At 40.4% G+C, this 23645-nt stretch overlaps 1 protein-coding gene across 1 annotated transcript in view; it reads right to left on the bottom strand.

Moving 5' to 3' along the window:
- VAC14 (VAC14 component of PIKFYVE complex) overlaps positions 1 to 20830 on the bottom strand; it is a 130898-nt gene extending 110068 nt beyond the window's left edge. Inside the window, exon 1 of the mRNA XM_077132975.1 lies at positions 20454 to 20830. Within this exon, the coding sequence (XP_076989090.1) occupies positions 20454 to 20557 (104 nt within the window). The 5' untranslated portion in view covers positions 20558 to 20830. The remainder of the gene's footprint in view (positions 1 to 20453) is intronic.
- Between the last annotated feature and the right edge of the window lie 2815 nt (positions 20831 to 23645).

The following is a 23645-nucleotide window of genomic DNA, read 5'->3' as shown; positions in this document are numbered from 1 at the left end:
TGTTGATTCGAGTGTGTGATTGTGGTTGAAAGGGGAAATTTAGGGTTGTGTATGTTACTAGAAGGAAATCTAGAGGACAAAAAGTGGAATCTCTGTAATACCGAACCATCTTGTGGATGATAAAGGTGGTTAATAGTACAAACATAAGAATGTTCTTCCACGAACTAGATAACGTTTGTCTCTATTACATGGAGTTAATACTAGGGTGGCATATGCTAAAAAGTACATGTAACAGAAACTATGCACTATAGTTAACAGTAATATTTTAAAATTCTCTCATCACTTGTAACAAAGTACCACACCAATGCTATGTATCACTAATGGGGGGTATGAGGGGTATGAAAATATTCTAAAATTGACTGTGGTAATGAGAGGACAACTCTATGATTATACTGAGAGCCGCTGATTGTACACGTTAGATGGATTGTATGGTATGTGAATAGAACTGCTTTAAAAACAAACAAACAGGACTTTGGGGGAAGATTGCCGACTGGAATAGCTCAAGATTAGCCCTGCTCCACGGAAAAGTTAGAGAAGAGATAGGAGGGCAACTGAGGTGTTGATTTGGGATTGTGGCTGACCTGGGAGAGCCTTCTGCACCACATGGGGCAGCCCTGGTTGCAGAGGTCGAGGAACTGAGAGGCAGAAAACTGAAGCCCGGTGCAGAGGTGCGGAGCCATGGAGCCCGCGGGAGTGCATGGACAGGAGTGTGGGACTAGTAAGTAAGCCAGGCCACCTTCCTTGGGCATGCTACCCTCACCAGCACAGCCCTGTACCAGTGACACACCCCACAACCCATGCACCTAAACCCCATCACCACTCCCATCCCCTGTGCTCTGGACACCCCCACCCCACCAACCCCAGTGCACATAATTGCCCCCTACCCCCATCCCAAGTGTAGCCCAACCCACCTCTCCTGTACCCCTCCTGAACACTACCTCCCCATCCCTGTTCCATGCAGGCTATTGCCAGTGCATGAAGGCTGCGGGCACTAACCTCCATATGCAGGCTACTTCTGCCCCCTGCCCATAGTGTTGCACAGCCTCACTCTGCCACACCCCTCCCCCACCCTGAGATCTGCGCATAAGTTCATGGCACTCCCAAGCCTATGCATGACCACGGGCCCCTATTCACATCATTCAGCTCTGGGAACTGCACTTTACAGCAGTACTAGAATCATGCATGTGCACAGCTCTCAGTCAAACTTCCCACTTCTGAGAAACTGCCGACCTGCGCAGCCAGCTCACATCTGCCCCCAATTCAGGAAGGCCTAACGCCGACCTGCTACCACAGCTCTACGCATGTGCACAAAGGGCCCCGTGAGTTAGATCAGTGCACACCAGGGCTACACCTCCCAGACCAGTGCACCCACACAGCAACATCTTCCTTGGCTGCTGCACGCCAACATTCACAAGCATCAGTGTAACATCCCCAACCTGCGCTTACACCTGCCCTGAAACAAAACACCCCACCCTGTGTCCTGCTCCCTGCTGTACAACCATCCCGCAAACACAAGACCTTAGACAATGGAAGGAAATCAACTCCCAAAGTAAATCAATCAAGATATTTACATGCCACGAAGACAGCAGAAGATCACTAAGCATATCACAATGCAGACAGATATAGCCCTGCCGAATGACCAAATTAAAACACCAGAGGAGACACAGACGTTGGAACAACTAATCAAAGATGTTCATACATACTACTTAATAAAATAAGTGGGATAGCAAATGACATAAAGGAGATCAAGAAGACAGTAGAAGAGCATAAAAAGGAATTTGAAAAAATAAATAGAAAAATAGCAGATATCACAGAGATTAAAGATTCTGTTGACCAAATAAAAAACATACAACACCAGACTTGAAGAGACAGAAGAAAGAATAAGTGATATAGAAGACAGGATAACTGACTTCGAAGACTCAAAATAGCAAATGGCAAAAAAGATGGAAAGAATTGAATGGGACCTCAGGGAAATGATAGACAAAACAAAACTCACAAATATAAGAATCATCAGTGCTCCAGAAGGAGAAGAGAGGTGTAAAGGGCTAGGAAGAGCAGTTGAGGATACAATGGGGGAAAACTTTCCAACCCTCATAAAGGACATAAATAAATCAAAGAAGTTCAATGAACTCCAAACAGAATAAATCCAAATAGGTCTTCCCCAAGACACATACTAATCAGTCTGTCAAATCTTGAAGAGAAGCAGAAAATCCTGAAAACAGCAAGAGAAAAACAATCTACTACCTACAAGGGAAACTAAATAAAACTGAGTTCAGTTTACTCAACTAGCACCCTGGAGGTGAGAAGGCAGTGGTATGATATATTCAAGATTCTAAAAGAGAAAGACTTCCAGCCAAGAATTTTGTACCCAGCCAAATTGTCTTTTAAAATTGAGGGAGAGATTAAAGTGTTCACAGACAAAGATGTCCTGAAAGAATTTGTCAACAAGAGACTGGCCCTACAAGAAACACTAAAAACAGTTCTACTGGCTGAAAAAAAAAACAAAACAAAACAGGAGAGGGAGGTCTGGAGGAGGACACAGAATTGAAGACTACCACTAAGTGTAATTCAAATAATACAAAAGAGGGAAAAGAATATACAGATCTGACAAATAAAATTAAAAACATAAGAAAATGGAATCAAGAAACACCTTTTCAGTAATAACTTTGAATGTTAACACACTAAACTTACCAATTAAAAGATACAGATTGACAGACTGGATTAAGAAACATAATTCAGCTATATGCTGTTTACAAGAGACTCATCTTAGACACAAGGATACAAATAGATTGCAAATGAAAGGATGGAAAAAGACTTTCCACACAAGTTGTAATGAAAAGAAAGCAGGAGTAGCTATACTAATATTGGACAAAATAGACTTTAAATGTAAAGACATTATAAGAGACAAAGAAGGACACTATATACATTAAAGGGTCAATTCACCAAGAAGATATGACGAGCATCAATGTTCATGCTCCCAATCAAGGAGCTTCTAAGTACATGAGACAGATATTGGCAAAACTGAAGGGAGTGATAGATATTTCAACAATAATAGTAGGAAACTTCAATATACCACTCTCCTCTACAGACAGAACAACCAGACAGAAGATCAACAAGGAGACAGAGAAGTTAAGTAACCTGATAATTGAATTAGACCTAGCAGACATATATAGGTCATTTGCACCCCAAAGCACAAGGATATACATTCTTCTCTAGTCCTCATGGAACATTCTCCAAGATAGGGCATACGCTGGGGTACAAAACAGGTCTTTATAAATTTGAAAACACTGAAATTATTCAAAGCAATTTCTCTGATCACAACGGGATGAAGCTGGATTTCATTAACCACCAAAGAAACAGAACATTCACAAATATATGGAGATTAAATAACACACTCTGAAACAACCAGTGGGTCAAAGAAGAAATTGCTAGAGAAATCAGTAGCTATCTGGAAATGAATGGAAATGAGAGTGGAACTTATCAGAACCTATGGGATGCAGCAAAGGCTGTACTGAGAGAGAAATTTATTGCCCTAAATGCCTATATCAAAAAACAAGAAAGAGCAAAAATCAAGGACTTAACAGCACACCTGGAAGAACTTGAGAAAGAACAGCAAACTAATCTCAAAGCAAATAGGAGAAAAGAAATAACAAAGATTAAAGCAGACATAAATGAATGGGAGAACAAAAGAACAATAGAAAAAAAATCAATAAAACCCAAAGCTGGTTCTTTGAGAAAATCAATAAAACTGATAGGCCATTAGCAAGACTGACAAAGAAAAAAAGAGAAAGGATGCAAATAAACAAAATCAGAAATGAGAAGGGGTGCATAACCATAGACCCTGAGAAAATGAAAGAAAATAGTATGAACAACTATATGCCAACAAACGAGACAACTTAGATGAAATGGACAAATTCCTGGAGACACATAAACAAGCTACACTGACTCAGGAAGAAACAGAAGATCTCAACAAACCAATCAGAAATAAAGAGATTCAATCAGTCATCAAAAATCTTCCTACAATGGGCTGAGACTCAGCATCAGGGGACTGAGAAAAACCCTAGAATGAGCTCAGAATTAACATTAAGGGATTGAGAGAAACTTCTCGACCAAAAGGGAGAAGAGAAAAATGAGACAGAATGTCAATGGCTGAGAGATTTCAAGCAGGGTCAAGAGGTTGTCCTGGAGGTTATTTTTATGCATTAAGTAGATATCACCTTGTTGTTCAAGATGTAGTGGAGAGGCTGGAGGGAATTGCCTGAGACTGTAGTGCTGTGTTCCAGTAGCCATGTTTCTTGATGATGACTGAACAATGATGTAGTTTTCACAATGAGACTCTGTGGATGTGAAGGCCTTGTGTCTGATGCTCCTTTTGGCTACTATGTCGACGGAAGAGGAGAACATATGGAATAAGAATAAATAATAGGGGGAACAAATGTTAAAATAAATTCAATTTGAAATAGTGGTAAATGAAAGCGAGGGGTAAGGGGTATGGTATGTATAGTATTTTTTTCCTCTATTATCATTTTATTTCTTTTTCTGTTGTCTTTTTATTTCTTTTTCTGAGTCGATGCAGGTGTGCTAAGAAGTGATGAATATGCAACTATGTGATGATGTTGGGAATTGCTGATTGTATATGTAGAATGGAATGACATCTAAAAGTTTTGTTAATTTTTTTTTAATTAATAAAAAAAGTTAAAAAAAAAAATCTTCCTACAAAGAAAAACCCAGGGCCAGATGGCTTCACAGGGAAGTTTTATCAAACATTCCACAAAGAACTAACACCAAACCTGCTCAAGCTGTTCCAAAAAATTGAGGAAAAAGGAACTCTATCAAACTCATTTTATGAAGCTAATATCATTTTAATACCAAAACTGGGTGAAGATGCTATAAGAAAGGAAAACTACAGCCCAATCTTGCTAAGGAACACAGATGCAAAAATTCTCAATAAAATATTAGCAAATCGAATCCAACAGCACATTAAAAGAATTACACACCATCACCAAGTGGGGTTTATATGAGGAATGCAAGGATGGTTCAACACAAGAAAATCAATTAATGTAATACAGCATATTAACAAATTGAAAGGAAAAAATCACATGATCATCTTGATTGATGCTGTAAAAGCATTTGACAAAATCAGCATCCTTTTCTGATAAAAACACTCCAAAAGATAGGAATTATAGAACTACCCCAATATGATAAAGAGAATACATGAAAAATGATAGCCAGCATCATACTCAATGGAGAGAGACTGAAAGCTTTCCCCCTAAGTTCAGGTACAAGACAAGGATGCCCACTGTCACCACTATTATTCAACATTGTGCTAGAAGTTCTAGCTAGAGCAATCAGGCAGGACAAAGAAATAAAAGACATCCAAATTGGAAAGAAAGAAGTAAAACTCATTATTTGCAGATGATATGATACCATGCTTGGAAGATCCTGAGAAATCTACAGCAAAGTTACTTGAGCTAATAAATTCAGCAAGGTGGCAAGATATAAAATTAATGTTCAAAAATCAGTAACATTTCTATATACAAGCAATGATCTAGTTGAGGAGACAGTTATGGAAAAAATTCCATTCAAAATAGCATCTAAAAGAATCAACTACTTAGGAATGAACTTAACAAGGGATGTAAAGGGCTTGTACACAGAAAACTACATAACATTACTAAAAGAAATCAAAGGAGATCTAAATACGTGGAAAGACATTCCCTGCTCATGGATAGGAAGGGTAAATATAGTTAAGATGTCAATTCTCCCCAAATTGATCTACAGATTCAACACAGTACCAATCAAAATTCCAACAACCTACTCTGAAGATTTGGAAAAGCCAACTACCAAACTCATCTGGAAGGGAAAGAGGTCCCAAATAGCTAACAGCATTCTAAAAAACAAGAACGAAGTGGGAGGATTAACATTCCCTGACTTAAAAACCTATTATAAAGCTACAGTGGTCAAAACAGCATGGTACCGGCACAAAGACAGAAGCATCGACCAATGGAATTGAATCTAGAGTGCAGAAATTGACCAGCAAATCTATGGTCAACTGATTTTCCACAAGGCCTGCAAATCCTCTGAACTGGGACAAAATAGTCTTTTCAATAATTGCACATGGAAGAACTGGCTATCAATAGCCAAAAGAATGAAAGAGGACCCCAATATTACACCTACACAAAAATTAACTCAAAGTAGATCAAACACCTAAATATAAGAACTAGCACCATAAAGCTTCTAGAATAAAATGTAGGGAAACATCTTCAAGACCTAGTAATAGGAGATGGCTTCCTAAACTTTACACCCAAAGCACAAGCAACAAAAGAAAAAATAGATATATGGGAACTCCTCAAAATCAAATGCTTCTGCACTTCAAAAGACTTTGTCAAAAAGGTGAAGAGGCAGACAATTCAACGGGAGAAAATATTTGGAAATCCCATATCAGACAAAGGTTTGATTTCCTGTATATCCAAAGAAACCATACAACTCAACAACAAATGAAGAAACCACCCAATTATAAAATGGGCTAAAGATATGAACAGGTATTTTTCTGAAGAACAAATACAGATGGCTCAAAAGCACATGAAGAGATGCTCATTTTCATTGGCTATAAGGGAAATGCAGATCAAGACTACAATGAGATATGACCTCACACTTATAAGAATGGCTGATGTTAAACAAACAGGAACTATAAATTTGGAGAGGATATGGAGAAACTGGGATACTTATGCACTGATGGTGGGAATGTATAATGGTGCAACCACTATGGAAGACTGGCAGTACCTTAAGAAACTAAATATTGAGTTGCCCTATGACCCAGCAACAGCACTACTTGGTATATGCCCAGAAGAGCTGAAAGCAACAACCCAAACAGACATTTGCACACCGACATTCATAGCAGCATTATTCACAATCACCAAAAGATGGTAACAAACCAAATGCCCATCAACAGACAAGTGGATCAACAAAATGTGGTATATACATATGATGGAACATTATGCAGCAGTAGGACAAAATGACATCTTGAAGACCTACATGACCCACTGATTAGAACTAATTCATATTTCACTAGAAATATGAATTAGTTCTCGCAAGAATTACTTTAAAGATACAATTCTTGTATAAAGAGTGTTTAAGTCCAGGGGACAGGGGGAAAACTGCTATTGCATGCAATGAGCTATGTTCAAAAGAAAACCATCAACACAAACAGCAACAGCAGAGATAGATAATGGGGGGAGGGACAAGACTTAAGAGGAGGTTTAGATTTCCTATTTGGTGAGGGTGTGTTTATTGGTTTTCTTTCTCTTGGGAACAATGAAATTATCTAAAATTGAGAATGTTGATGGACTGTGGACTTTGGGCCCTCTATATGATGCCTGATGAATGCAGGTGGCTGAAGGATGCACTAATGGAGAAGAGATTGGTGAATGATGGTGTATACTTATGAACGAAGGTTGTGCTGCTACAAAAAGGAACAAAGTCGTGAGGCATGAAACAATGTGAATGAATATGTGGGACAATTGGTGAGACAAAATAAGCCAGAAACAAAAGAACAAGAATGGTATGGTCACCTTTAGAAAAAGCCTATAAGAAAACAGGGGCCTTTTGTAAGCTCTTAGAGCAGGCACATTAAGTTATTTCTGGATTTTGATAGGCCGTTTTATATATATAACTCGATATTTAGAGATAAGAACGAAGCTGAACAGTTGGGGTTAAAGCAATTCAGAACATAGAGGTAAGGAAGACAGTGTCTATATTTGAGAACCATACATACTCTTTGAGACTAATGGAAGAAAGGTTTATTTGATCTGGAACTGAAATTTTCTGTAATGCATAATCTAATTCAACCTATCTGTACAGCTCATTTGAATAACTGAAATACAGGGAGCACAGAATAAGAAAGAGGTCCTTTAATCCTGTATAGATTATTGTAATACCTGGATACATCCTAGAGTATATCAAACAGATAATCAAAAAGTATTGGCAAGGGCGGGCCGCGGTGGCTCAGCGGGCAAAGTGCTTGCCTGCCATGCCGGAGGACCTCGGTTCGATTCCCGGCCCCAGCCCATGTAAAAAACAAACAAACAAACAAAATACAATAAAACAAGAAAATGTTTAAAGATGTTTCCTTTCCTTCCTTCTATCCTTCCTTCCTTCTCTCTGTCTTTCCTTCCCTTCCTCCCTCTCTCTTAAAAAAAAAAAAAAAAAAAAAAAAAAAAAGTATTGGCAAAGTCCCCTGAGAGATGGAAGAAAAACATGGAACTATTAAACCTTACCTCAGGGAATCCTCTGATACTGTGTCAAACTTTAGGGACACCCAAAACTATAAGCCATGCCCTCAATCATGAGGCTTACTCTTGTGAAGTTTATGTTGGTAGCGGAGAAGCTTACAATACCTATAGGCATGCCTAAAAGTTATTTCTGTAGGACCTCTTTTGTTGCTCAGATGTGGCCTCAGTCTCTCTAAGTCCAACTCCACAAGTGAAATCATTGCCCTCCCTGTACATGGGACATGACATCCAGGGATGAAAGTCTGAAAGTCTCTCTGGAGATGTGGGAGATGACTCCCAGGTATGAATCCAGACTTGGTATTGTGGGATTAACAATTCCATCCTGACCAAAAGGGGGAAAATAAATGTGATTAATAAAGCATCAGTAGCAGAGAGAGTTCAAATAGAGTCAAGAGGCTACTCTGAAGTTGCTCTTACGCAAGCTTCAGTTAGACCTTGCTACCTATCATAATCTGCCACTTCCCAACCAGGACCATTCCAGCCAATTCTAAAGAACACCTAGGGCAATAATAAGATTTCACAAGGGTCCCATGTGCTAGAGTAACTTTCCAGAAACCTTCAACCTCCAGATGGGTCCCTGGTCCAGATAAGTCCTGGAACCTAGCCCAGCCTCTCCAGAACAACAGACAGTTCCATCTCTCTACCCCATATTAGTGACAGACCCTTCCAATATAAAAAATTTAGAATCAGGGATAGAGGCCAAGATGGCGGCTTAGCAATGTGTGCATTTTAGTTCGTCCTCCAGAACAACTAGTAAATAACCAGAAACAATATAGAACAGCTCCTGGGGCGATATCAGTGACCGGACACACAGCGTACCCCAGTCTGGACCAGTGCATTTCCTAATATAACTTATGCAGATAGCTTGAACAACATAAGTACATGGAACCTTGGGTAGGACATGAGATTTTGTTGGTTTGTCCAGAGTGATGCCCTGATGAATCCCAGAGTGATTTGATCAGTGAGCAGAAAAGTATTTGCAAAGTCCCCTTTGGGAAATGGTGAGGATGGGGAAAATTCAACCTCCCCAAGTTGAATTCTTGATATTCTCACAAGCAGTGTGGACAACCAAAGCTATAGGCTGAGCCCTCAGTCTTGGGGTTTGTTCATATGAAACTTAACCCCACGAAGGATAGGTCAAGCCTACTTAAAATTAGGCCTTAGAGTCACCCCCAAGAGAACCTCTTTTGTTACTCAGATGTGGCCTCTCTCTCCAGCCAACACAACAAGCAAACTCATCACCTTCCCCTGTCTACGTGGGACATGACTCCCAGGGGTGTGGACCTTCCTGGCAATGTGGGACAGAAATCCGAGAATGAGCTGGGACTCAGCATCAAGGGATTGAGAAAAACCCTAGAATGAGCTGAGACCCAGCATCAAGGGATTGAGAAAATCCTCTTGACCAAAAGGGGGAAGAGTGAAATGAGACTAAGTGTCAATGGCTGAGAGATTCCAAACAGAGTCCAGAGGTTATCCTGGAGGTTATTCTTACGCATTAAGTAGATATCACCTTGTTGTTCAAGATGTAGTGGAGAGGCTGGAGGGAACTGCCTGAAAATGTAGAGCTGTGTTCCAGTAGCCATGTTTCTTGATGATGATTGCATAATGGTGTAGCTTTCAAAGCGTGACTGTGTGATTGCGAAAACCTTGTGTCTGATGCTCCTTTTATCCATCTTGTCAATAGATGAGTAGAACATATGGAATAAAAATAAATAATAGGGGGAACAAATGTTAAAATAAATTTAGTTTGGAATGCTAGTGATCAGTGAAAGGGAGGAGTAAGGGGTATGGTGTGTATGTTTTTTTTCTGTTTTCATTTTATTTTTCTGTTGTCTTTTTATTTCTTTTTCTGAATTAATGCAAATGTTCTAAGAAATGATCATGATGATGATATGCAACTATGTGATGATATTGTGAATTACTGATTATATATGTAGAATGGAATGATCACATATTCAGAATGTTTGTGTTTCTTTCCTGTAATTTTTTTAAAAATTAATAAAAAAATTAAAAAAAAATTTAGAATCACCATAGACTAAACACCCCTAAAGAGAGGGATGGAAAGATCAAAGATGATGGTGGAGTTATACAGAGAAGATAGGATTTAACAAATGAATATGAATACTGAATCATTAAATTACTATCTTTTTTTAGTCTCCAGTATTTTAGAGCAGCTAGGAGTAAAAATCTAAAATTGTGAAATTGTAACCCATGTCAAACCGTGAAATATGTGCTACAACTAACTGTGGTGCTATGCTTTGAAATTTATAGCTTTTTTGTATATATGTTATTTTTCACAAAAAAAAAAGAAGAAAAGAAAGTCTATTGTGATGATAAAGTTTTTAAACCCTCTAGTCTCCTATATTCTGGAGCAGCTAGAAGGAAAAATCTGAAAGGATCGTATGGTAGCCCATGACAAACTCTAGGATCTGTCCTGTAACTACTTTTTGAAAAGTATTGCTTTTTAATTTCTTTGCTTTGTATATGTTATACAATAAAAAAAGAGGGTCCCATAGGATAGTTTGATTGCTTGATTACTAATGTTGTTAAATGTTCAACAAAGAACTTGGAAAACAAAAACTCAAAAATGGACAGCACAATAATACCTAATTGTAAAGTAATCATGTTAAAATACTGAATGAAGCTGCATCTGAGCTATAGGGTTTTTTTTGTTTTTGTTTGCTTGTTGGTTTGTTTGTTGTTGTTGTTTTTTACTATTACTACTACTTTTATTTCTTTTCTTTATATTAACATTTTATATCTTTTTCTGTTGTGTTGCTAGTTCCTCTAAACCGATGCAAATGTACTAAGAAACAATGATCATGCATCTATGTGATGATGTTAAGAATTACTGAGTGCACATGTAGAATGGTATGATTTCTAAATGTTGTGTTAATTTCTTTTTTTTTTTCTTTCCGTTAATAAAAAAATTAAAAAAAAAAAAAAAAAGAACTTGGAAAGTATTTAAGTGCTAGTCATCAGTACTGCTCTTATCGTTGTTTTGAACAATTGCCTCCCAAACATGTTGGTGTCGGAATCCCTAGGACCTGTAAATTTGTTACATTACATGGCACTGGGAATTAAGGTAGCGGATGGAACTAAGTTTGCTAATCAAGTTGAGTTTAAAATAGGGAGATTATCCTGGATTATCTGCCTGGGCCCACTGTAACCACGGGACTCCTTAAATGTGGAGAGTGAGGCAGAAGAGCCAGCAAGAGAGATGGGACATGTGAAAGACTTGAACCACCACTGCCGGCTTTGAAGATGGAGGGAGGGCATGCTGGCTTTGAAGATGGGGGGAGGGCATGCTGGCTTTGAAGATGGGGGGAAGGCATGCTGGCTTTGAAGATGGAGGGAGGGCATTACAAGCCGAGGAATGTAGGCGGCCTCTAGAAGCTGGGAAAGGCAAGAAATGTTCTAGAATTTCACTCCAGAGCCTCAACTTTTGCCAGTGAGATGCATTTAGAGCTTGTGATTTCCAGAACTGTAACATAATAAATTTGTGGTATTTTAAGTACCAAGCTTATTACAACAGCAAATAGAAAACTCATACAACTTTGTACTGTAGTTGTTTCTAAAATGTCCCACCTCTCCAAGATTACAAATTTCCTTGTAAACAGGGTTCATGCTTTATTTATCATCATATCTTCAGTGTTTGCCAGAAATGGGGTATGTGTTAGAAGGCTGAAAGAATAAGTCCCTAGCAGGTTTGCCCCTTACCTTCCCAGGCCAACAACTAAGTTTACAGTTTCTTTGTCAGCCTGGGCCCAGTGGTCACAGGAAGATTTTACTAGGGATTCCTTTAAGTGAAGCTCCAGAGAATAAGATGTGCATTCTAAAAGCAGAGATTGAGAGGGGTTTGGTTTGTGGTTTTCAAGGACATGGTCTTAGCCTTTCTTCACTTGTCAGTTTCAGTGGAGTATAAGGTAAGGAATGATAGTGAAAGTTGAGAGATGTTACGTGTGCTTTGATCTTTTCTTGGAAAGCCCCAACTTAAACCCACACTTGTGACTGTAGTGCAACCTGGGAGTACACGTGAAGCTCTGTGGCCACATCTTGGGGGAGGAAGTTAGAGAAGCTCATTTTGGCCACTGTAAACCCCTCGTGTCACTGATTCCACATGGCTGCCCTATGAACCAGGTGGTGTGATCCTCATTTGTCAGAGACAGAAACAGAGGTTCCTAGGGGTTAAGTAATTCTGCCCGTTGTTGCACAGATAGAACCTGGACAGAAAATCCATGTTCATTTACCACAAAAGGCTTCTTTACTACAGTGAATAGTTTTCCCTATCAAAAAGGCAACATATGTATAATAAAAAATCGCATAATTGGACATCTCCATGCTTGTTTTAGCTGCCTCTTTCAGTTTTCCAGGGTATGGTCAAGACAAAATACCCTCTTATTAGAGAGTTTAGGGCCAGTACAGCTTATGATGTTCCAATGAGGGACTAAAATCTCTAATAAGAGGGTATTTTAACTTGACCATAGGCCTCAGGCACTAAAATATGGAGCCAGATGAATGCCTGCCTGCAGTGAAGGGCCCTTGGATTCTGGAGCCTCAAGACCACCAACACGGTATTTACTGACCAGGATCTGATGGCTGCTGTTGTGAGCATGTCGTGCACACTCCTGGAGCTTTACCTCCGCAGCCCTGCCCAACAGTACCACACAATTTCCTAAAGAATAAGGCAATGTGGCTAAGAGTTTAGAATGTCTGTTTCAGGCTTTGTGAGCTGTTCGTTTTATGGAATATATTCATTGTTCGGTACTAATGAAAAAAAGTTGGTAAGTGCCCAGACTCTCCTTGCTGGGACCTCATAGTCTAATGCTGGGGCAAGATGCTGGCAGGCACTCTGACAAATGCGGTGAGTCCTGCTGGTGGTACCATGCCAGGCATTGTGGGGGCAGGGCCACCTCTGTCTTACCACCAGCTCGGAGAGACGATGCCCTTCATGGCAATAAAGAGTGAGCTCAGTGCTAAGTCTCTGGTGTTCTTGATTTGAGTTTAAAAAGCCAGCACATGTAAGTGCCCCTACAAAGGTCCAGCCTATCCTCCCTGAAAGAGCTGAAGCCCAAAGGAGAGCGCATGGGATGAGAGCTCCTGAGAAATGTATCCTCGCATGTTTGGAGTGCAGGTAGAGAGGGATCCTGGAACTCTGTGATCAGATAAAGGCTGAATTGTTGATTTGTATTCTGTTACTATATATATGATCTAACATTTCCCCTTTGAATCACCTTCAGTAATATATTTTAGTGCTGTTAATTATGTTCACAATGTTGTGCTATTATCAGCTATTATCAGTCTTAACTTCCATTTCCTATCCTCTATCCAATGCCTGGTAATATATTCTAGATTTTGACTACTGAGTTTGTCTATTCTAATTATTTCAAATAGAAATCATACAATATTTGTTCTCTTTTGTCTGGCTTATTCCACTCAACTTGATGTCTTCAAAGATCATCCATGTTGTCACATGTATCAGGACTTCATTCTTTTTAACAGTGGAATAATACTCTATTGTATGTTTATACAACACTTTCTTTATCCATTCATTGGTTGATGGACACTTGGGTTGTTTCCATCTTTTGGCAACTGTGAATAATGTTGCTATGAACATCAGCATGCAAATATCTGTCTGAGTTCCTGCTTTCAATTCTTTGGGTATATAATAAGAAGTGGGATTGCTGGGTCATATGGTTTATAAAGCTTTCTACAGAACTGCCAAACTATCTTCTACAGTGGTCACACCATTTTTTTTTTATTGTGAAAAATAACATATATACCAAAAAAAAAAGCAATAAATTTCAAAGCACCGTGTGACAACTAGTTGTAGAACAGATTTCAGAGTTTGGTATGGCTTACAGTTCCACAATTTTAGGTTTTTCCTTCCAGCTGCTCCAAGTCACCAGAGACTAAAAGAAATATCAATATAATGATCCAGAAGTCATACTCATTTGTTAAATTCTATCTTCTGTTACTACTCTACCTTCTCCTTTGATCTTTCTCCCAATCTTTATGGGTGTTTGCGCTATGCCCATTCTAACTTTTTCATGTTGGAAAGGGTTGTCAATAATATGGGATAGGAGTTGATGTTTTGGAGAGGCTAGCCCCCCCTGGATTTCAGGACTTACCTGGCCTAGGAACCCATCCAGAGGTTGTAGATTTCTGGAAAGTAATCACAGTGCATGGAATCTTTGTAGAATCTCAGATAAAGCCCTAGGTGTTCTTTAGAGATGGCAGGAATGGTTTTGGTTGGAGTTTGGCAAACCAGGATAGTAGCAATATCTAGCTAAAGCTTGTGTAAAAGCAGCCTCTCAACTCTTTGAACTCTCTCAGCCACCAATACCTTATTTGCTACACTTATTTTCCCCCTTTTGGTCAGAAAGGCACGGTCAATTCCGTAACGCCAGGCCAGGCTCATTCCTGTGAGTCATACATTATGTTGCCAGGGAGACTTTCACCCCTGGATGTCATGTCCCACAAAGGGGGAGGGTAATGATTTTACTTGCAGAGTTGGGCAAGAGAGACCAAACTGAATAGTAAAAGAGATCCTTTGTAACCAATTCTTAGGTATACTCTAGGTAGGCTTAGCTTCTCCAGTACATTAGTAAGAGTCACAAGAGCAAGCCTCAAGATCAAGGGTTTGGCTTACTGACTTGGGAGTCCCTAATGTTTGAGACAGTATTAAGGGTTTCCTCAGTGATAAAGTTAAACAGTTTCATATTTTTTCTCCCATCCCTCAAGGGACTTTGCCAATACTTTTTAATTATCTGTTGAATATACTCTGGGATGTATCTGGGTGTTACAGTCAACTATAAGAATTACACTCTTTCATTCCCATTCTGGGATCCATGTGTCTGGGTTGTTTAAAACAATTTATCCAGACAGGTTGAGTTAGATTATGTGCTACAGAAAATTAGGTTTTGGTAGCCACACCATTTTATATTGCCATCAGCAATGAGTTAGTGTTTCTGTTTCTCCATAGCTTCTCCAATACTTATTTCCTGTTTCTTTTATTATTATTATTATTATTAAAGAACAGCTATTTCAATAGGCGTGAAATGGTATCTTGTGATTTTGATTTGAATGTCCCTGATGGCTAATGATACTGAGCACCTTTTCATGTGCTTTCTGGCCATTTGTATTTTCTCTTCGGAAACATGTCTAGTCAAGGCTTTTGCCTATTTTAAAATTGGGTTGCTTGTCTTTTTATTGTTAAGTGCAGGATTTTTAAATATATTCTGGATATTAAACCTCTAGTGGTTCCCAAATATTTTCTCCCATTGAATAGGCTGCTTTTTCACCATTTTGATAAAGTCCTTTGAAGCACAAAAGCATTCAATTTTGAGAAAGTCCAACCACCACAAAATCTTGAAGATGTTTCCCTACATTTTATTCTAGGAGCTTTATGGTCCTGGTTCTTAGATTTAGATTTTTAATTAACTTTGAGTCAATTTTTGTATAAAGTGTGATACAGCGGTCCTCTTTCACTCTTCTGGATGTGGATATGCAATTCACACAGCACCATTTTATTTGAAGAGACTGTTCTGTACCAGTTGAGCAGGCTTGAAAGCATTGTCAAAAATCAATTGACCATAAATGTACGGATCTGTTTCTGAACTGTCAATTTGCTACCACTGGTCGACATGCCTGTCTTTATGCCAGTACCATGCTGTTTTGACCACTCTAGTTCTGTAGAGTCAGGAAGTGAGTCCTTCAACTTTGTTCCTCTTTTTCAAGATGTTTTGGCTATCTGGGGTCCCTTCCAAATAAATCTGATAATTGGCTTTCCCATTTCTTCAAAGTAGGCCATTGGAATTTTGAATGGAATTGCCCTGAGCTTGTAAATCAATTTGGGTAGAACTGACATCGTAACGATATTTACACTTCCAATCCATAAACATGGAATGTCCTATTTATTTAGGTCTTCTTTGATTTCTTTTAGCAATGTTTTATAGTTTTCTGATTCTAAGTCCTTTACATCCTTGGATAAATTTGATTCTTTCAGGTACTATTATAACTGGAATTTTTTTTTTCTTGATTTCCTCCTCACATTGTCAATCACTAGAGTACAAAAACACTACTGATTTTTGCATGTTGATTTTGTATCCTACCACTTTGCTGAACTTATTAGTTCTAGCAGCTTTGTTGTAGATTTGTCAGGACTTTTTAAATGTAGAATCATGTCATCAGCAAATAGTGAAAGTTTTACTAGTTATTTTCTGAATCAAATGTCATTTATTTCTTTTACTTGCCTAACTGCTGTATCTGTTCTTTGACATTCAGTTCAACTTATTCTTGACTTCTAGCATAGATACTGTTTAAATGATTAGACTTTTTCAGTTCTTGGTTTTCTTTTTCTTGCCCTGCCTAATGGGGGCTTTTTTTTTTTTTTTGAGGAGGGGTTCCTCAAATATTATAGACCCCCATCAAGTTTTCCTAGACAGATTGGCAGACATCTCAGGAAGAAAGAGTCACCAGCATCAGCTTTCCCTGAGGGTAAGAACCAGCAGGTTGTAGACTTTTCTACGAAGCCTCTAGATTCTGTGCTTTTCCTATCCTGCCCAGCAGATGGTACTTGTCAGCCTGTAGCTTCCCATCAGTGTAAACTCATGTAGTGCCTTTAATTTCAGTAGACTCTCCCTACCTGGGCATGGCTGAGACAGAGATGTGGTTGTAAATTGGCATTAACTGCTTCAGTTTTCCAGTCCCTGGAACCTGAATTCCTTGAAGGAGGAATTCCACTTGATCTGGACCCCAACTTTCTCTTGGGGAAGATAGACCCTTTAGGGAATTAACTCCTTTCACTTGATTAGTTACACTGTCTCTCAGACAAGTTTAATTCCCTTGACTAGGCCATTGCTGGAGCTTGAGATGGCTTCCAGTTTTACCTAATGAGTTGCTGAGGAGTCAACAAAAAACCCACACACACCAAAAAAACACACACCAAAAACAGCCTTTTCAGAGCAGGACCCCTGCTCCCTAGGTTTGTTAATCAAGAACTTAAGTTGGTACATTGTGCTATGTATTGCCAGGTTCTTCGTGTCTCCTTTTCTTGGGGTCTAGTCCTTTTGCGTATTCTGTGTTGTCCAACTCAAAATGCCTCAATTTGTTTTCTTTTTTGCTGTCAGCCCTGCCCCCCCTCTGCTAGGGCAAAAACTCCTAGAACCTTTTGTCTTAATCCAGGTTTATCTGAGCTGGGGGTCTACTTTCAGTAGTCAGAATTTGTTAATTAATTCCACAAATGGAGCTTGGTTGAGCTAAGTCCTTGCCTTTAGTAAAGTCTCTTTCCTTTCCCCTCGGGGAACCAGGCTGCTGTGCCCTGGGGGAGGCGCACAGGCCTCCGCCTTGGGGGACTTACAGTTCTGTGTGGGTCTCAGCAGTTTCACCTGGTCCAGACTGGTGTACACTATGTGCCTGGTCACTATGCAGCCGCAGCTACATCAGTGTTCTGTACCGTTCCTGGTTATTTAGCTCCTCTGGAGGACGAACTAAATTCCACACCTCACTAAGCTGCCATCTTGCCCCTCTTCTCCTGCTTAATTACTGTAGCTAGAACCTCTAGCACAATGCTGATAACAGTGATGACAGTGATAATAGTGATAGATGAGGAAACTGAGGCAGAGAGGGGTTAATTAGCTTGTCCAGGGTAACTAACTAGCCAAATGGGAGACTGAATCCAGGCTTTCTGGCCCCAGAGCCTACTCTTAGCCACTATACTATACAGCTTCTTAAGAAATAGTGATGCCTCAGAGGGTACGACAGGAAGGTGATTCAGCAAAGACTCTGACTTTTCATTTATGGGGTGCCTGCAGTCTACAGGAGAGATTAACTTCTGTATTGTGGGTGCAGGTCACTTTGTCCAGACTAAATGAATATATTCATACATTTGTGTGCTTTCTATGTGTCATGCAGTGTAAAGTGCTTGGACATGCAAATTGCTCTTGAAGCAAATACAAATGTGGGTTCATGTCACTAGAGCAACCTGTAAAACATATATTTTGAGTAACTGATCAAACTAGGCACTATTCATTCCAAATGTGGCTGCAGAAGCCTGGAAACTGACTATAGGGTCTTCTAAGTCAGTGCTTCTCAAACTTTCATATGCACACAAATTACCTGAGAATCCTGTTAAAATGCAGATTCTGATTCCGTAAGTCTGGAGTAAGAGAAACTTTCTTACAAGCTTCCAGGTGATGCCATAGCTACTGTTCCATGGACCACACTTTGAGAGTAAAATCCTTAGCTGTTAATGCTATTTCCTCACCAAAACTGTATGGTTATTCATTTATTCGGACATCAAGTGTCAAATGGCATCCCAGCACTTATCAGACTCTGCTCTTCAGCTGTTCACAGTCCAGTTACAGTCGAAGGGAATTTCATAAATGTACAGCAATGTGGAAAACAAAACATATCCCATGAAAGACAAAAACTTCACAAAACAGCCTGTAGAACAAGAGCACTTCCACAGATTGTGCTGGTGGCAACAATAATGCTGAGATGAATACTATACTCAAGGATGTACAGATGTCTTCAAGCTACGATAAATCTGATATTCCTGCAAAGAAGAGCAGTTGATGGACAAAACTAGGTAGGCTTAAGTACTGCTTTAAGACCATTAAACCCATAGACATGGAGCACATCTATGAAACACCTCTAGGTTCACCTACTAAACATGGCAATACTCATTTCTAAGACTTGCCAGCATTATCCAGAGCCAGGATATAAGCAAGCAGCAGTATGAAGAGAGTTATCAAGAAAGTAGTTCTTGATGATAGAAGCAGTTAGATTGTTTTGGACATAATTGATGTTAGAGCTAAAAAAGGAGGGGACTTCAAAGATCCTCCTGGCAAAGTCCACATCCTGTAGTTTAGGAGGAAACAAAAGTCTTAAAGCGATAAGTCACTGGTTCTCAACCGGAGGCAATTTTGCTCCCTCAGTTGACATCTGACCATATCTAGAGATATTTTTGATTGTCACAGTTAATGGGGTGATACTGGCATCTAGTGGGTAAAAGCAAGGGATGCTGTAATAAACTCTACAGTGCACAGGACAATCCACTACAACAAAGAAGTATCTGTCCCAAAATGTCAATAGTGCTCAGATTAAGAAACTCTGAGTTAAGGAACTTGTCCAAGGTCAAAGAACAAGTATTATAACAGGGACTAAATTAGATATGTCCAATAGAACTTTCTGCAATGATGGAAATGGTCTATAATCTGTGCTGTCCAATACTTGAACTATGGCTAGTGCAACCAAGGAACTGAATTTTAAAATCTAATTTTATCTTTAATAATTCAAATAAAAAAATCCACACATGGCCTGAGGCTACCCTACTGAACAAGGCAGAACTAGAATCCACATTTCCTGACTCCCACGGTATTCTTCCAGCTTCATAGCCTGCTTCTTCCCAATCTTTTGAAATCATCCACCCACCTTACCTTATTACTAAGATTTGGTTGGAAAAAAAAAGTAAATATTAATAAAAATCTTAATAAAGCATTCCTTGTTAAACACCCCATTTCCTACACTGAAATGAATGAAAATGTCATATCATGATCACACATACAGACTGCTAAGGCAAGAAAAGTCAGATTATTCCTACTTCCCCTCGCGGTGATGTGAGACAAATAAAACAAACGATCCTGTAAACCTTGAGATCATGAGGTTTTCTCCAACATCGGTCCCTTTCACTTCTCAGAAACTGGGTAAGAAATCAGTCTGATCAACGTCACTAGCAACTGTCAAACTTCCAACCATTTTCCCATCACAGAGGCCACTCTGATTTGCTGATTTTAGAGACCACACTAAGCACACACCATGTGCCTGGCACTGGGCTAAGCACTATAGTAATGCTTAGCAGTGACAGTAATACACTGTGTCACTGCATCCCCAAAGCAACCCTTTGGGCATAGGAAGTTAAGAACTTGACCCAAGTCAGAATCAGGAGCAACAGCAGGGAATCCCAGATGTGAATGCAAATCCCCTCCTCTTAAGCACTGCGCTAATGGCCTGCAACCTGGAAAAGCCGTGGAACGAAAGCAACACTGACTGGGAAGGAGTGAGGAGTCCCCACCAGCAGTGGAGCAGCGAGAGGGTTGCACAGCCAGGGCGGGGTCCGGCCCCGCAGCCCTCGCCCGACCCTGGGGTCCCGGTGGCTCTTACTTCTCGATCTCCAGAGCTGCCACCTTCCGCTTTTCGTACAGCTTGTCATTGAGGGCGCGCACGATGTTGGGCGTGAGCGGTGCGAAATCCTTCTCGGGGTTCATGGTGGCAGCTTGGGGAGCGCCCCGGTTCCTCAGCCCGCCGTCACCCGGACAGCGCCGGGGCGAGAGGAGTCTGCAGCTCCGTGTGCCCTCGGTGCTGGCTCATGGACCACGCCACCACCGGCCCGTCTGCCTCGCTCCGCCGCCTAGCTCCGCCTCAGAACTTCAGCCCAGACCTCGTGCCCGTACGCCCGCCCCCGGCCGCCTAACTACTCACGCGACCCACCGCTCCCGCCCCAGGCAGGCAGTGCTCAAGGGGCCGCCGCCATGTTACCGGATCACATGACTCTGCGCCAACTTCCGCCTTCCGCCGCCAGGACCCGCCCCTCGCCGGCCGGGCCCCCGCACGCCGACCGTAGGTGCATTGGCCACGCCCCCACAGGCTCCACTTTCTCCAGGCTGGCGCCCTGCCGGGCTACCCTGAGCCTCGGTCGGGCGTGAGACATGCTTTACGCAAATATGTCACGCTCAGCTCCCGCACGTAGGGGGTTGCTGTAGATATTCTGGAGACCGAGGATATTCTTGGAGTCTGATTCACTGAGCATAATTTATTCAATACTTACTGAACTTCATTCAGCCGTTACTTACTAATCAATTTCTCATAAGCCATTATTTTCGCCATATCCTAGTCACTTGTAGTATTATTTAAAATTTTTCTCAAATCAACTTCCTTGAGAAAAATTAAATTCCTACTTTAGTTTTGCCTTTGCCATAAAATCATAGGCTTGACTAGCTGTATTTTTTCTAATATTAAAATAAATCCTCGATTAAAAACGATGCCGCCTGTCAATCATCTAAAAGTCTCAGGTGCCGACAGAGGCGGTTACCCCACCATCTAAGAATCGGGGCATGTTTCCTGTGCCCTGATACCTAGGAGGGCTGGACTACAGGTAGCGGAAGCCCAGATCTGCTGTGCTCAGGTCTCCAGAGGACCCACTGCAAAGCATCCCCTGCAGAGTGCTCTAAGAGACACACTGAATGCTGGGACAGAAATGGAAGCTATGTGGTAAAATTTTAAATAGAGATTTGTGGACGCGATGTGACTAGGGATGCATTATGGAGGAGAGGCAGCAGAGTTCCTTATGGTGAGAGTCCAGAGACTGGAGCTTAGAGCAAGGACTGGACCACCACGGAGTGCAAAGAATATGAAACATGCACAGTTTTAGAACACGTGGTGGTACTTTTCTCCAATGAATGAAAAGTACACACATAAGACTTAGAGCAATCCTGAAAATGGAGTATTATCCCCAATTCATAGATGAGAAATAGAGACACAACAAGTAAGGTGTTATGATAGAATTCTAAGACAGACCTCAAGACTCTTATGCTCTTGTATGTGTGCCCTGTGGAATCTCTGTCCCTTCGAGTGTGAACAGGACTTGTGAACATGATACCACTCTCTTGATTTTGTTAGTTATACACAGAAGGGATTCTGTAGATGTAATTAAGGTTCCTAATCAGTTGACTTTGAATTAGTTAAAAGGAAGATTATCGTGGCTGGGCCTGACCTAATCAGGTGAGTCTTTAAAAGAGGTTAGGAAAGATTTGAAGTGGAGAGAAATTCTCTTATTGCCCTTGAAAGAGCAGACAGCCATGTTGTGAAGTGCCTATGGAGAAGGCTGTGTGGTAAGGACCTGAGAATGGATTCTAGCAACTGAGAGTGCCCCTATTTCACAGTTATTAAGAAAATGGGGAGCTCAGACACAGGGCCACAAGGAATTGAATTTGTCAACAAACCCAGAAAGCATGGTGGCAGATCTCTCCCTAGGTGAGCCTCCAGTTGAGGCTGCAGCTGGCTGACACTTTCATATCAGCTTTGTGAGACCCTAAGCCACGAATCAGCCATTTTAGGCCCTTGACCCATGAAAACTATAAGTTAATAAATCTGTATTGTTTTAAATTGCTAAACTTGTGGTAGTTTGTAATGCTGTCATAGAAAACTAATATAGGAGCTAATTCCAAATTCAGTAAGTCATGGAGGAATTAGGTTTAGAGATATCCTTGAAAGATGTACTTTCTTTTACTAGTGGGTTTTTTACAACTATTAAAATCGTCAACCCCCCTCCCACTGCAATAAATGAAAGAAGCCCCCCCCAGATAGATTTATCCTGAGAAAATGTATTGCTTAATAGTTTACTCCCATTCTCTTGATACTAGTTAGCACTGCCAAAAAAACCATTTCCAAATCTCCTGCAAAGTTTATGTCTTAGGGTTTGGATGATGCTTGATGCAAGACAATGGAAAAAAATTAAATCAGTGAGAGTGACTTGTACTGATTTCTCCAGTGTGTTAATTTCCACTGGACCGATATCTAATATAATATTTCATCTGTTTCTTTTGCTTCTAGATTTGTTTTTTTCTTAAAGATGGACTGAATTTCTCAAGGGTTAAAATGCTATACAGTTTCTAATAATTTAAACAGTAGGATTTTTTTTATTACTGTAAGGAATTATTTTCCCCTGAAAATACATTCTGTATTAAGTTGCTAAGAAACCAGTTTCTTATTAAAGGCACAAACCAATGCTTTGTCCAAAGTTTAGGTTAAAAGTTTCAGGAAGGAAGTGTTTTTGATTTTTCTGATATCTTGGAAAGTGTCAACTAATTAAGATTCTTTATGCATAACTGAGCCTGTTGTAGTGCTGGGAATAAAACCCAAGAGCCCCCATCTATTAACTCCTCTTCTTCTCTGACCCTGGTGGCCAGGCTTGGCCGGACCTGCCGTGCTCAGACCCTCCTAGACTTGTGGTAACTGATAGGCCTGGCTGCACACCGGTCATCATTTCTAGTTGTAATTCATCTGCATGTGTGATGCCTGGTTGTGATTATATAAGTTATAGACATTGTAGCAAGATGATGCTGGTGACATGGGACATTGTAAGAAATTGTATCCAAACCTTGAATTATACAAAGCTGTTTTTCCAGCAACATCACTTGGCTGGAGTTTCAGGGCAGTATGGTGGCAGGTCTGGGAAGCTGAGGGCATCTCTCACAATTGGGAGTTTTTGAGATTTGGCAGGCCCTCCTCAATGTCACAATATCATCACTTCCAACCCAAGCATTGGGTCCCCCAAAGAAATGGTAAGACTTAGAA

Source organism: Tamandua tetradactyla, chromosome 16, assembly GCF_023851605.1.
Source record: "Tamandua tetradactyla isolate mTamTet1 chromosome 16, mTamTet1.pri, whole genome shotgun sequence".
NCBI classification, from domain to species: domain Eukaryota; kingdom Metazoa; phylum Chordata; class Mammalia; order Pilosa; family Myrmecophagidae; genus Tamandua; species Tamandua tetradactyla.
This window is presented reverse-complemented; position numbering and strand designations above follow the sequence as displayed.